At 39.6% G+C, this 14,381-nt stretch overlaps 1 protein-coding gene across 3 annotated transcripts in view; it reads left to right on the top strand.

The window, feature by feature from the left end:
• Positions 1 to 6,101: 6,101 nt before the first annotated feature.
• The window catches only part of LOC126443003 (uncharacterized), a 53,571-nt gene continuing 45,291 nt past the window's right edge, over positions 6,102 to 14,381 (top strand). For 2 of the 3 annotated variants that reach the window (XM_050090849.1, XM_050090848.1), the window contains exons 1-2: positions 6,102 to 7,603; positions 10,619 to 10,739. In XM_050090849.1, coding sequence (XP_049946806.1) covers positions 6,170 to 7,429 — 1,260 coding nt within the window. In that variant the 5' untranslated portion in view covers positions 6,102 to 6,169 and the 3' untranslated portion in view covers positions 7,430 to 7,603; positions 10,619 to 10,739. The remainder of the gene's footprint in view (positions 7,604 to 10,618; positions 10,740 to 14,381) is intronic. The other variant, XM_050090850.1, reaches the window with a different exon arrangement.

The raw sequence follows: 14,381 nt of genomic DNA, 5'->3' as shown, positions 1-14,381 counted from the left end.
GTTGACTGAAGTGCGGGCCACCGTCCCCACGTAGGGTGTCGACGGTGAATTTTATTTCGGTGGCTTCTTTAATTACACAGTCCCAGAAGCTGTCGGTGCGAGCTACGACAGAAGCTCTGTCAGAATTTACCCAGTGACCGTTTCCTAAAGCGAGCTCGGCCGAAACGGATTTCTCGGGGTAGCGTACACGATAAAACTTCTCGTGCTCCTTTGTGCTTTGCCCGATGTGAGACTGACCACGCTTGCAATGTACCCTGTGGACCCCAGATGCTCTGAGACCTGCAGCATCTTTAACTGGTCCCTGATATGACGGATTTTTGTCAGAGGCCTGAAGATCGGTAAGGTCTTGTGTCTTTTCAGCAGCTTCAAGTTACTTCACTTACTTGACGAATGTTGTCTCTGTCGTTCCTGAAGACGGTGTGTAGGTGGCTCGGTTTGTGCGGCATGTGAATCTTGCAGTCTTTGACACGGTGTCAATCACTGGAATGACTGGTTGTCAGTATACGGCCCGAGCAAAAAACAAACCTGAAAGCGAAAGCTGCAGAAGCTGACCAGACAGGCACCCCAATGGCTGCTACAATCTGTGTGAGACAAGGGTGACATTATATGCAAATTTAGTGTAAAAAGTTCCATATTGTCTGAATTTGTCCTATACTGACAGGACATTCTAGTCCAGTTGATTGTCTTATCTGCAAAAGTACACTAGCCAATACCAGTGGCACAAAGGTTAGTGCCACATTACAAACTATCCGGTAACAACAGAAGTATTGGTGGACAATGTACAGTAAATAATATGTAATAACCTGAGAAATTCAAAATTGGTTTGAAGAAATAGAACAGTATTTGGAAAGAGAGTAACATTTTGAAAATAACAAATGACACAAGTAGAGTTTTCAGTTTTTATGAAAGCTCGCTTAAATTCCCCCCCCCCCCCCCCCCTCCCCCTCTTCTCCATTATCAAGGGAAAAATGTGATAACATAAAAGTACAAGAAAGTTGTGTACAATTTTGGAAATGATGAAAAAGAAAATCTCACTATGCTTCCTCCTCCATGTGAAGAATATTCCTGTAATAATAGCATACCAAGAACATGAGATTTGTTTTCTGGTACAGACATCTGATACAACTATTCCACAGCAAAACGTACTTTCCATAGGTGTGGTAGCAGTGCACTCCCATAGGATAACAGAATATTATGTCCTCCAGGAATCACATTGGGCACACCACATACAGCATAAACTGTACAGCAACTACAGTGCTTTGTGAGCAAGTAATAACAGTCAGTATCTTTAATTTTAACATAACTCTTGACTCCCATAATTACCTGCTTATATGTGTGCTTGTACTACAGGTTATTGGTAAAGCAAATACTAATTGAATAGGTCTTCACACTTTTAATACTTAGCAGAAATTCTGAAAAAAGTAATTTGTTTTATTACTGTATCACCTCTATGGTGAATTAAGAGGTACTGACTGGTTTCTTTGAACATTTAATAGAAGCCTTCTTTATACCTGCTATTGATAAAGAGCCATTCCAAGTTCTGTACAGAACAATCTCTCGCATTTTTCATGAGGTTTGTTATTCTGTACACTAATATTTCTTCTTCTAAATGGTAAATAATGCATTCAGACAGTGTTGGTATTAAAGGTAATTCATGAAATAAATTATATTTAAACTAGAAAATTAAAGGTTCCACATGGCACATGAAAAGTACCTTGCTACACACATGTATGTACAGATTCCAAAATGTCTGTGAATTTGAGTTACAAACTTCTTTAAATAGAAATATGAAGATCACAATACTTTGGGTCTGCAATAACTCAAACATAAAATACTTTAGTTCCCTATGGGAAACTTTGTTCTTTACATGACTCGTGCAACTGCTTTCACTCTTAATGGAAAACTAAATGGCTTATGTTAAAGTTAACTAGCAAAAAGTGTAACCATTGTTACACAATTTCTGTGACGTAAGATTCATTAATGTTACTTCCTTCCTTTGTCATCATAACTTGATAATTTCAAATCCGTATGGGACATATGAACTAACAAAATGAAATGCTTTTATTACTATGACCAAACAAAATCTTTTTAACATGTAGGCCTAGTACACAGTTCAAATCAGCAAAAAGTGTAACCGTATAATTAAGGTAAATGTTGATGAAATTAGGCATGAATACTGAAATTTCCTAGATTTCCAAGTGTACCTGTAATCACTGTATTCTGTACTTTATAGAGCTAGAAAGATAATTCTATATGATTATTTGCGTCCTCTTCCCTCCCCCCTTCAACACAGGAAAATATAATAGAAAGACATCCTAGCAAAATAAAGACAAAATTCAGAAAATTAGGTTCTAAAGTAATAAGAATGCTTATGATCAATTGGAACATTGTGTTCATTCTAGGAAGTATTAAAACAAGAATTAACAGAGTAACAATTTTATTGCTCTTATGTTGCAGAGTATCCACAAACATTACTGTTTGAAACATAGGGCCACTGCATACTCCGTTAGATCACACTCATCCTGTGATTAAACTGTTTTCTTAACGTTAAAAATTCAAGTTAACATAGTTATTGAGGGAAATATTTTCTCACACTTAAAGCCATCTGTCAAATAAGTCTCAGAACATTTTTTTTTTTTTTTTTTTCATTAATTTCACACAAATCCCCCGTTTTTAATGCAAATGCATATTTTGTAACACCAAACATCTTAAAATAAGCTTATATAATAAACAATTATAATTTTGTTACAACATCTACACAGGACGTAAAGAGTTAGTTTTACTTCAATGTGATTCATCTTTTTAAGTTCACACAACAACAAATCTATTGACAAAATAGTTTTAAAAAATCTGTCAAAATGTCACACCCATCTGCATGGAATGTTCCATTACATAAGCTTTTCCAATTTGAGCACTATACATGATTAAACAATATGAGTTTATTTAACTTCTGCCTTACATTGATTTGTTGTTTACGTTTTTTCCATATGTTTTTAAGCGTATGCAGGAGTATAAGGATGCAATCTTACAGACAAGTTGAGTCTGAAGTAAGTCCTCAATCCTAATTTCATAATGGTAATCATGACCAAGAGCAGGAAATGGGTAATCTACAAATTTATTTTTAACGCAATGCAAAATCTTGGCCTGTATCTATTTCTGTCCCATATCCCCAGCAATCACAAACATCTGAAACAGTTTCTGGGTATTCTACAACAGAGTACACGCAGTCACTTGTTTTAACCAGTTTTCTCTGGTTAACAAAATTTACAAATGCGTTTTTATTAGCCATATTGGGAAAAGCATAGAGAGAATCACATTCTAATGCAGATTTAACTACTGGTGGCTTCAGTATGTGCAGACAGTCTTTGCTTGTGATCTGCCTTGAAAGGCGCAATGACACATACCCTGCAATATAATTGAGTATGTTTTGCTTGTAAAATGAGAACTTAATCATCAACTTATCATCAAGAAGTGCACACCACTCCTCTACTTCATTTTCTGCAGCACTTTCATCACTTTCTACTACACGCTTTCTTGCACGAAAATCATAAACAGGTGGCAAACAACACACACTAAAATTTGAGCAATTCCCATTCATTGCAGTGACACTGTTACCCAAGAGCAACTTTCTCATGGCACATTTGAACTGGTATGCATTTGTATTGTTGTTCCAACCACCTCTGGACCGAATGCAGGAAAAAAAAGCTGTATGTGGTCTTGTGACGGTTTATATGTTAGCAAATACTTCAGAGGAGATTCAACACGAAGCATACTTGCCAGAGCTATGTGTCTGACTGATTGCATATTGAAAATTATCCCAAAAGCATAAGTATTTCTTGCACGAAGCAGCAACGGAACACCAATGACTTTTAAGCTTTTGATATAATTTTCAGTGTGTCTGAAAATACCAAGCCAATAAGATTTGTTGTCAAGTCTCAGGGGGCTCTTATGCCCTTTATCTAATGGATTTCTGGAGTTCAGAATATCAAAAATCCTACCAATACACTACAAAAATTCTACTGTTGCTTCACTTACTTTAAAATTTGGATCACCAACCCCCCTCAAAAACTCTATACTATCTGCCACGCTAGAATTCAAAGTCTGTGGAGCTAATGAAACATTCATTTTTCTATTTACATAACTCATATGTTGTCCTGATAGTTTGTTGGCAAATGTCATACCTTCTTATTGTTGTACCTTGTTCAATTGCTCAATGAAATGCCATCTAATAATGCCAGTTGGAGACTCAATAGCAGATACTTCTGCTAGAGCATTTCTGGCAAACTTAATCATGACATGTTCGAGATACAATAAACATTGTATTTTTCCACAGGATGAGGAAAGTAGCTTTTAAAATCACCCTTGAAAAATTTAAAGCACAGCCGAGTGAACGCAAAGTGCTTTCATTTACCTTGCAGCCATCACATGTAACACACCAAACCCTAATGCCAGAACTATGCAGCGTCTCTAAAGCAGATTTTATCAGTGTGGCCTGATTATTTGCCTGTACACCGCTGATAAAGAAATATGCAATCGGGCATTTAAATTTGCCTTTAATAGAGACAAGCATGAAAACCAGAGCCTCAGATGCCTCTATTACTTCTTTTGACTGAGGCACTTCCCCACCAAAGTCTAGAAAACCGGAGTATTGCTTAGTTCCTTGGTCCCAAACTACTTGCTTCCTAATTGCCATACTGTCTACAATTAGACATGAATCGCTGAACTGGTCCCTTACAATTGGGTTCAAATCAATGTACTTAAAAACATCTTTTAAGAAGCCAGGTTCACAGTCTACACTTGCCACCCATTTGGAAATCAATGATTTATGGGGCAGAGGCATTAATTTTTGCAGGTAGTCATATGTTGCTGGTGAAAAAAAGTACACAGTCATCGCAAACATTTTCACATTTGTTGTGTATCTATTACCCTCTGACGAGAGAGAGTTGTTCACTAAATTGCACACTAATTCCACTTGTGTTCCTTTCTGATGATTGAGGAAGTTATGTAACTTCTCAGGAAGATGCCCCTTCTCCTTCAATGAACTTGTGATGTCATCCATGGAAAACACTTTCTTCTCTCTTCTTCGAAGTTTTTCACGGACGCACTTCAGTTTACGTTTTAATTCGTGCACAATGTCTGAGATAAAATTGCAAGTTTCGGTCACCTTGTCTTCCATTTCTACTTTCGACTGTATACCACAATCAATTACTTAAGAACCAACTGCACTCTGAAATAAAGAAATAATTTCGTTATATATGATTGAAATAACTCAAGGCTTGATGAAAAAATATAAGAAAACTGGGGGTGTGAAAACATCCTTATACTAACGTTTTCGGCACAATTCGCAGCTTCTGCATTGGATAAATGGGACATGCTTTCCACAGAAGAATTCTCATTGACAACATTCTCCACGCAATCAGTAGCTTCTGCAGTGGGCAAATCGAGCACGGATTCCAGGACAGAACGCTAAAAACAAAAATATGGACCTCCATTTGTGTCCGTACGAAATAAATTCACAAAAGTGAAATAAATTCACACACATAGCAAGGAAATTAATTAGCTACCTCAAATGGAGAAGCATCGTTGTCACTGAAAAGCCTAACAACATGTCGTCGTGGCTGTTTATTTGGTGGTATCAAATGTGTCGGAAAGTAAAAAACTGATGGTACTGCTTCGGGTCTGAGACGTTTCTTCCACGTTCCAGGGCTCACTACGTAATCATCTTGTCGGAAAAGGTTTCCGCAAAGTAAGCTGCAAGACGTAGGATTAAAATCTATCCGCTTCACGGAAGTAATCCACTTCTTTAGCAGCTCTGGGTGCTTTAGAGGAAACCTGTTCAAAAACATCGAATTAGCAAACGCACTAAGTCTGTATTGTTATCGTATTGTATCGGTAGTCCTATTACCTGTGAAATGGTAAATCACTTTCCTTACTCCATCGCTTCGTGCAATTGAAAGCGGAACAAGAAATCACCATTTCGATAATCCTTAATTCCTTATACACTGTACAGACCGAGAGAAACTTCTTGGCAAATTCGAATATGGCGGGCAATACAGGCGACAGTAATCAGCTGGTAGAGCCATCTATCGGTAGGTCCGGTAGTTGAGCATCCCTTATTTCGCTAGCTTTAGACGCCTGTTTTCATGTCGCTTTTTGTTGCTTTATTGCAATGGATGTTACAAGTGATGCTGGTTGTAGGGAGGCAAGCTGCTGTAAAAGAAAAAGAGCTTCGAATTCGTGTGATGAACGACGGAACCAAGGAGTTTCGATAACTGTTGTGACTCTTCATTCGATTCTGGACGATAATTCGCGTTTATTTGAATTTCTGAAGAGTTCTGGTGTTCTTGCTGATAAGTACATATGCGCTAGATGCCTTAAGCCCATGTCCTGTGTCAAGGTTCCAACAAAAAGATCTAGTGATGGGCTCATGTGGCGCTGCCGAAAAGACAAAGTGTGGAGGTCAATTCGTAAAGGCACGTGGTTTGAGAATGCTAGGGTTACCATTAGAGTTATTGTTCTGATGACATACTGTTTCTGTGTACGCAAGTCTGTTTTATCTACAAGTCTCCTGGCAGGAGTGAGCGAGACTTCTGTCCTCGACTGGTTTTTATCATGTAGGGAAATTTGTTCAGCGTTGGTGAAGAAGAGAGGAAAAATTGGAGGCCCAGGAGTTGTAGTTGAGGTGGGCGAATCGCCATTTGGAAGTGTTAAGAATCATATGGGAAAGTATTTACCAGAACTTTGGGTTTGGGGAGCTGTCGTTTGTGGGAAAGAACGTGGCGAACTAGTTTTGAATGTGGTCGAGAGGAGAGATGCAAGGAATTTGCGATGTCTTATCGAAGAACACGTCGAGGATGGGACTGTTATATGTTCAGACAAATGGGAGAGTTACGAGGATGAAGGGGAAGTGGACCTAGAGACTTTTGCAGCCGATCACAATTACCAGTTTCGGAATAAAGTGGTTGGTATCATGGAGCAACATTGGGATGAAGTAAAAAGACTTGTTGGGAGAGGGAAGAGGCGCCGCAGTGGTTTGCAAAACCATTTGGATGAATACGTTTGGAGGGAAAGTGTGTTTGGACACGAGTGTGTGTTTAATTCTTTCTTGCAGAGTGTTGGAACACTTTATGTTCCATTTGTAGCAGACCCTGCAGTGGTAGTAGAAGGTACTACACCAGTAGTAGAAGACGTTACACCAGTAGTAGAAGATCCTACATTAGCAATAAAGGACCCTACGCCAGCTGCCGGGAGGACTCTACCGACAGCAGTAAATGAATACCCTTTGCTGGCTGTGGCAGATCAATCCTCACCAGTTGCAGCTGCAGTGCAGCCAAAGGAGAGACCTGCGAGGCACAGGAAACGTGTTGTGCGTGAGGGTTCTTGGTATCCCTCAACCCGTGATCTTCACATTGCATACCTAGAAGATTAGCACGAGGTTGTTGTTGAAGGGCTGACGTGGCTGCGATGCTGTTTAAATTGAGTATATGGTCAAAGACTTGCTACAATTGGTTGGTCTTAAACTGTGTGGAGCATTTTGTGCGTTGGCTCTTTCCTCGTTTGAACTGTCAGACTGCCAGCATAATGAAGACTAGGCAACTTTGTGGTAAGTATTGTGATGTTAACCCTTCCATTTACAGTATTGATTTAGCATTCCTTGGTGCACCGCAAAATGTAACAAATAAGCCAGGTAACTGTGATAGGTAAGTAGATTTTTAGGAAAGAATGCCACCCATATAATTTATGGTATATATATATTTATTAACATAGGGACTAAAAAAAGAAGTTTTTGGACATATCACACATGTATTATATTGTCAAGGTTTTTTTTGTGATTCATATCCGTATTTAGTTCTGTGTATCATGTCTGTGCCTAGTGTAAATGTATAAAATGTTTCAAGTGAATCAATGACTGAGAGCTAATTATTGTGGGACTACATGTCGGACATATTTACCTTTTCATATTCCAGAATCCCTCTGTGGTATTATACTTATTAAGGAGAAACAACTCTGCTTCACTGCTTTCTCTACCAATTTACGTTCACTGGTGGCAAGAGTCGTTAATTCTTGTAGTATTGTATAAATGAAATACTTTAAAATTACAGTGGATTTGTGACAAAAAATTTTGTCAGTGAATACTAAATCCCAATTGCTTAAGCAGATTCCTGGAAGATGTAGACTTGTGAATCTCACATATAATTTCTTATTATTTTCTACTGTGCAATAATACTGTTTCCCTAAATGAGTATTTGAGACAGAAATTATCCTGTAGGGCATCAGTGACTGAAAATTTACAAAAAAAAAAAGAACTGTTTTATTCCGTGCCAAGTGGTCTGACTGCCACACCTTAGCATCGGTCCAGTTCCTTTCAAATTGAGCGAACATTTGGACCTCATAGTGTTAAATGTGTTGTTACTGTTTGTGTGTTGCATGTACTCATAGAGTAAACAAAATTTTGCTCTCTCCGTTGGATCGATCATTGAGCTTTCAAACATTTGAGTCCATTCCTATTCCTCATATATGTGAATGACCTTACCCTCAACATTCAACAAGTAAAATTCGTACTTTTGTGGATGATTCTAGTGTCGTGCAATAAATACCATTTGAGAGAAAACAACAGAGCAGTTTGTAAATAATATTTTCCACAGAATTACTAAGTAGTTCTCTAAAAATTGACTCTCCTAAACCTTTTTTTAAAAAAAAAAAAAAAAAAAAAAAAAAAAAAAAGACCACACACACACACACACACACACACACACACTACATTCAGTCTCCGTAAGGCCACCGTCGCAAGTGATGATCGAAGGGATCACTGTGCCAAAAATTGACAGGTGTCAGTCACTGAATGCTGGCCCCTATTTTGACTGGACTAGAGTTGGGATTCTTCTTACATGTTGGTCAGTACGTCTGAAGATGGCATGATGGAGTGCTGAAACTGATTGCTCAGTAAAATGACAACTGAAGGTGTTTTGTTTTGGCAGTTTACACTGCTTTCAGTTCTGTTCACAAATAGGCATACCAACTATTGACATAGCATGTGAGCAGGAGTCGGTGGATTGGGAAGAATGCTCCAAAGTTTTGCATGCACCTATTGATGAAAACTTGAACAGGAAGGAGCATATTACTGAGCTTCTGAACCAGTTAAGTTCAGCTACTTTTGCTCGACAAATTTAGTGTATTTCCACTTAGTATGGTCGTACGGAATAATTTTCTGTGGCTAGTCATCACTTAGAAAGATAGTATTGAGTGTACAAAAGCAAGCAGTAGAAATGATAGGTGGTGTTCATGGTAGGCATTTTAACTGCGCTGTCACAATAAATATTTTTGATAATGAACTTCATTATAAATAATCCCTCACAGTCTGAGAAGGAATGTGATGTACATACCTACAGTACTACAGAAACAAATGACCTTTATTACCCCCTGTTAAATCTGCCAGTAACTCAGAAATGAGTTCCGTATGCAGCAACAAAAATTTTTGATCATTTGCCCAATCACCATACGTAAAATGTCTGACATGTAGTGAAGCAACTGTCAGTCTAATATAAAATCATTTCTCTTACACAGATCTTTCTAGTCCACTGCTGGGTTCTGCTTAAAACCTGGTAGCTAGTAAAAATTATGTATACAGTGTAGTTGTACAAGTAGGATTAGAAATAATGGTGTGTTTATTGATTTCAACACTGGTCTTGTCTACATATCCTGTGAACTGACTCGTTCCGCATCATTTCAATAAAATATCGCAGGTCTGCAAAAAAAAAAAAAAAAAAAAATTATGTCAGCTGCACGAGATACTTTTGCTGAATTATGTGCTTCAGAATGTGCTGATTTCAGAAGTGATGTCCATTTTTTTCCATCACATAAGGCTTTTTTTCCCAATTGAAACACAAAAAATTGTAAAAGCACTTGTTTATTCAAAATTATCAAACATAATATTTTTTTTACAACCAATGAAGCATTATTTTGAGACCATTATTATAATTATTCATGTTTTTTATGAAAACTTTTCTTCTTTTCCTTGGTACTTCGCCGAGTCCTTTCCCGATTTCCAACTTTAGGTTCCTACTTAAGCATCCCATCTTTGTTGACTAGCAAACATAGTGACATCCCATCTTCCTTGGTACTGTCTCTCGATATCATGGACATCCTGCTGAATCCGCTCCCCCTGTTCTTCACTGTAAGCTCCCAGGTTTTCAGGAAAACTGTCGATGTGGAAGTGTAAAAAATGGACCTTCAAGCTCACCTTGCGGCCATGAGCTTTGTATGCTGCCGGCATCCATTGAACAATGGTTTTGTAGTCAGTATCCTTAGTATTTCCCAAAAACTTTTACACTACATCCTTGAATGGTACCTAAGCTCCTTTTTCCTTCTCATTCATGCTTTCCACAGAGAGGGTGTCAGTTAAAAGTATTTTTTTGTCTGGGCCAGTGAAAAGTCCCTCTTTCAGATTTGCTTCTGACAGCTTCGAGAATTTTGTACTTAGATATTTAAAACAGTTCCCATCCTTTTGCAGCAATTTTACAAATTGTTTCATCAACCCCAGTTTGATATGGAGGGGGGGGGGGCAACAAAACTTTTTCTGGTGGCACCAAAGTAGTATTGATAACATTTTTCTCTCCAGGTTTTAAAGCTTCTCGGGGTGGCCAATACTTTTAGTCCAGTGCAGTTCTCTGGCTCTACTATCCCACAAGCATAAGGAGCATGGGTATTTAGTAGAGCCTGCCTGCTGACCCGAAAGCATAGTGAGTATTTTGAAGTCCCCACAAACCATCCACTGATGGTCCTGATATTTGATTTTTTTTCCAGGATAATGGCCAAATCGTTATAGTTTTCACCCATATGCACAGAATGTACCATCGGAAGCCATGCAAATTTATTTCCATTGTGCAGTAATACTACTTTAAGACTAGTTTTGGATGAATCAGTGAATAGGCGCCATTAATTTGAGTCATACTGCATATCAAAGCATTGCACGAGTCCTTCCACATCGTTGCAAAAAACTAAATTTCCTTCTTTTGAGAGAAACTGGGTAAATTCTTTTTCTCAGTGTCTGTACCATGAAAATGAGGTGCCAGATGATAAAAGGTTTTTATTTTTTTAATCTAGAACCTAACAGTTCGGCTGCATCTCTCGAAAGACCTATATCTCTTACTAGGTCATTGAGTTCACTTTGAGAAAATAGTTGAGGCCTTCCATCTTCGTCTGAAGAAAAATCTGAGCTTGATTCACCCTGAGGAGGTAATGTAACTTCGTCCCCCAACTCACTCGGGTATTCATACAAACTGGACGGTGGCTGTGGGACAGGTATTTCAGAGCTATGGGGCACCGGACGTGTAGTGTAGCTGAGTCAAGGTTAGGATAACTTTTGCTTCTTTTGTTTTTTTGAATTGAATCCGTTTACGTCAACTGAACAGAAATAACAGTCAGTGGTACGGTTTTTCTGCTCACGCCATATCGTAGGAATTCCAAATCGAAATGCATTTTTCTTAACCTTAAAACACAAACAAAGATCTTCTTCACATCTTCTACACACCTTGTGCAGGTCTCATGGTTTATCTTGATCACCAAGTTTTAATTTAAAGTAAGCAAAATAAACTTTCCTCACAAAATCACTTACGTTTCTCTGTTGACTTTTAATAGTGTATTCACCACAGATATAACAAAAACTGTTTGGAGAAATAATACAACCTCTCGTAGCCACGACTAGACAGAAACGACAGCACTGTTCACTCGAATAGCGATATGTCTACTGTGAGTTTCTCTTCATTTCATGCAAGATACAAATCGACACTTGACTTGTCGCAACACGATAAAACTGAACAATAAGATTGTTTGCATTTGCTTCTGGCACCCAGGAATTCGTGCTAAAATCTGCAAGTGGTAACAAAGAATATTTAACATTGTATTTTTTTAAATTTAAGGTTATTTTATCAATTATAATTGATATAATTATTTTTAATTATTAAATTAGTTTTATTACTAATGAATATAAATACTGCAATATACATAAAAACCTAGGGGATAGAATGTTTTGAATATTGTTTCCAGTTTTTGGGAGGTCAAAATCAACAAGAAAAAGTTAAAAAATCCTGTGCAGTTTATTAGTTGCAGACCTGTGTAATCATTCAAATGATCTATGGAACATGTAACTGGCACACTAAAATGATGACATTTTAAAACTTTTTGGCTTAAGCTTTAGTCTAATATGTTGCGGCACTGCGTGGCCCCTCCCGCCTGTGTGTATGTGTGTGGTGTTCTTAGCATTAGTTGGTTTAAGTAGGGACCGATGACCTAAGCAGCTTGGTCCCTTAGGAATTTACACACATTTGAACATTTGATACACTCCTGGAAATGGAAAAAAGAACACATTGACACCGGTGTGTCAGACCCACCATACTTGCTCCGGACACTGCGAGAGGGCTGTACAAGCAATGATCACACGCACGGCACAGCGGACACACCTGGAACCGCGGTGTTGGCTGTCGAATGGCGCTAGCTGCGCTGCATTTGTGCACCGCCGCCGTCAGTGTCAGCCAGTTTGCCGTGGCATACGGAGCTCCATCGCAGTCTTTAACACTGGTAGCATGCCGCGACAGCGTGGACGTGAACCATATGTGCAGTTGACGGACTTTGAGCGAGGGCGTATAGTGGGCATGCGGGAGGCCGGGTGGACGTACCGCCGAATTGCTCAACACGTGGGGCGTGAGGTCTCCACATTACATCGATGTTGTCGCCAGTGGTCGGCGGAAGGTGCACGTGCCCGTCGACCTGGGACCGGACCGCAGCGACGCACGGATGCACGCCAAGACCGTAGGATCCTACGCAGTGCCGTAGGGGACCGCACCGCCACTTCCCAGCAAATTAGGGACACTGTTGCTCCTGGGGTATCGGCGAGGACCATTCGCAACCGTCTCCATGAAGCTGGGCTGCGGTCCCGCACACCGTTAGGCCGTCTTCCGCTCACGCCCCAACATTGTGCAGCCCGCCTCCAGTGGTGTCGCGACAGGCGTGAATGGAGGGACGAATGGAGACGTGTCGTCTTCAGCGATGAGAGTCGCTTCTGCCTTGGTGCCAATGATGGTCGTATGCGTGTTTGGCGCCGTGCAGGTGAGCGCCACAATCAGGACTGCATACGACCGAGGCACACAGGGCCAACAGCCGGCATCATGGTGTGGGGAGCGATCTCCTACACTGGCCGTACACCACTGGTGATCGTCGAGGGGACACTGAATAGTGCACGGTACATCCAAACCGTCATCGAACCCATCGTCCTACCATTCCTAGACCGGCAAGGGAACTTGCTGTTCCAACAGGACAATGCACGTCCGCATGTATCCCGTGCCACCCAACGTGCTCTAGAAGGTGTAAGTCAACTACCCTGGCCAGCAAAATCTCCGGATCTGTCCCCCATTGAGCATGTTTGGGACTGGATGAAGCGTCGTCTCACGCGGTCTGCACGTCCAGCACGAACGCTGGTCCAACTGAGGCGCCAGGTGGAAATGGCATGGCAAGCCGTTCCACAGGACTACATCCAGCATCTCTACGATCGTCTCCATGGGAGAATAGCAGCCTGCATTGCTGCGAAAGGTGGATATACACTGTACTAGTGCCGACATTGTGCATGCTCTGTTGCCTGTGTCTATGTGCCTGTGGTTCTGTCAGTGTGATCATGTGATGTATCTGACCCCAGGAATGTGTCAATAAAGTTTCCCCTTCCTGGGACAATGAATTCACGGTGTTCTTATTTCAATTTCCAGGAGTGTATGTTGCACTACTATGCTGCAACATATGCGCGATTTTAGTAAAATTTCAAATAATTTAGTTTTGGAAAAAGTCAAAATGCTGTTTTTTTAAATGAAAAAGATATATTTTCATATATGTGTTTGCAAACAGCGGCTTAAATTTCAGAATGGAGAAAGAATTGATTCTTGAGATATAAATTTAAGGCCATCATATTACATAAAAGAAACAGAGTTTTTAGTAACAATCTGTGAATTCAGTACATTCCTTCAGGAACCAAACTGAGACATTTGAGCTACTTCATTTACATGTCTGGGTAGTTCTGTGAGTAACGGAATGACACTCGGTGATTGTTTTTGCCCATTAAGGATTGAAAAGGCCAAGAATCATGATAAGACAAAAAAATTAATATTGTATTTTCTACATAAGCAAAGGAACACAAGTTATGTAATTTAATACTTGAAGTTTCATTCATATAATGAGACTAATGTAAAAGAAACTTTCTGGTAACGGAATGGCACAATTCAGACATGCATGTTGCTCTCATTTATAATGCAACAATAATTCAGCTCATCCATTTTGTATAAAAATTCACAAAAATTATATTGTGAAGAGGGATAAATGGGAAACAAAATGGCTTGAGA

The sequence above is a fragment of the Schistocerca serialis genome, unplaced genomic scaffold (assembly GCF_023864345.2).
Source record: "Schistocerca serialis cubense isolate TAMUIC-IGC-003099 unplaced genomic scaffold, iqSchSeri2.2 HiC_scaffold_1420, whole genome shotgun sequence".
Classification (NCBI taxonomy): domain Eukaryota; kingdom Metazoa; phylum Arthropoda; class Insecta; order Orthoptera; family Acrididae; genus Schistocerca; species Schistocerca serialis.
The sequence above is the reverse complement of the archived record's forward strand: the minus strand, read 5'-3'. Positions and strand labels throughout refer to the sequence as shown.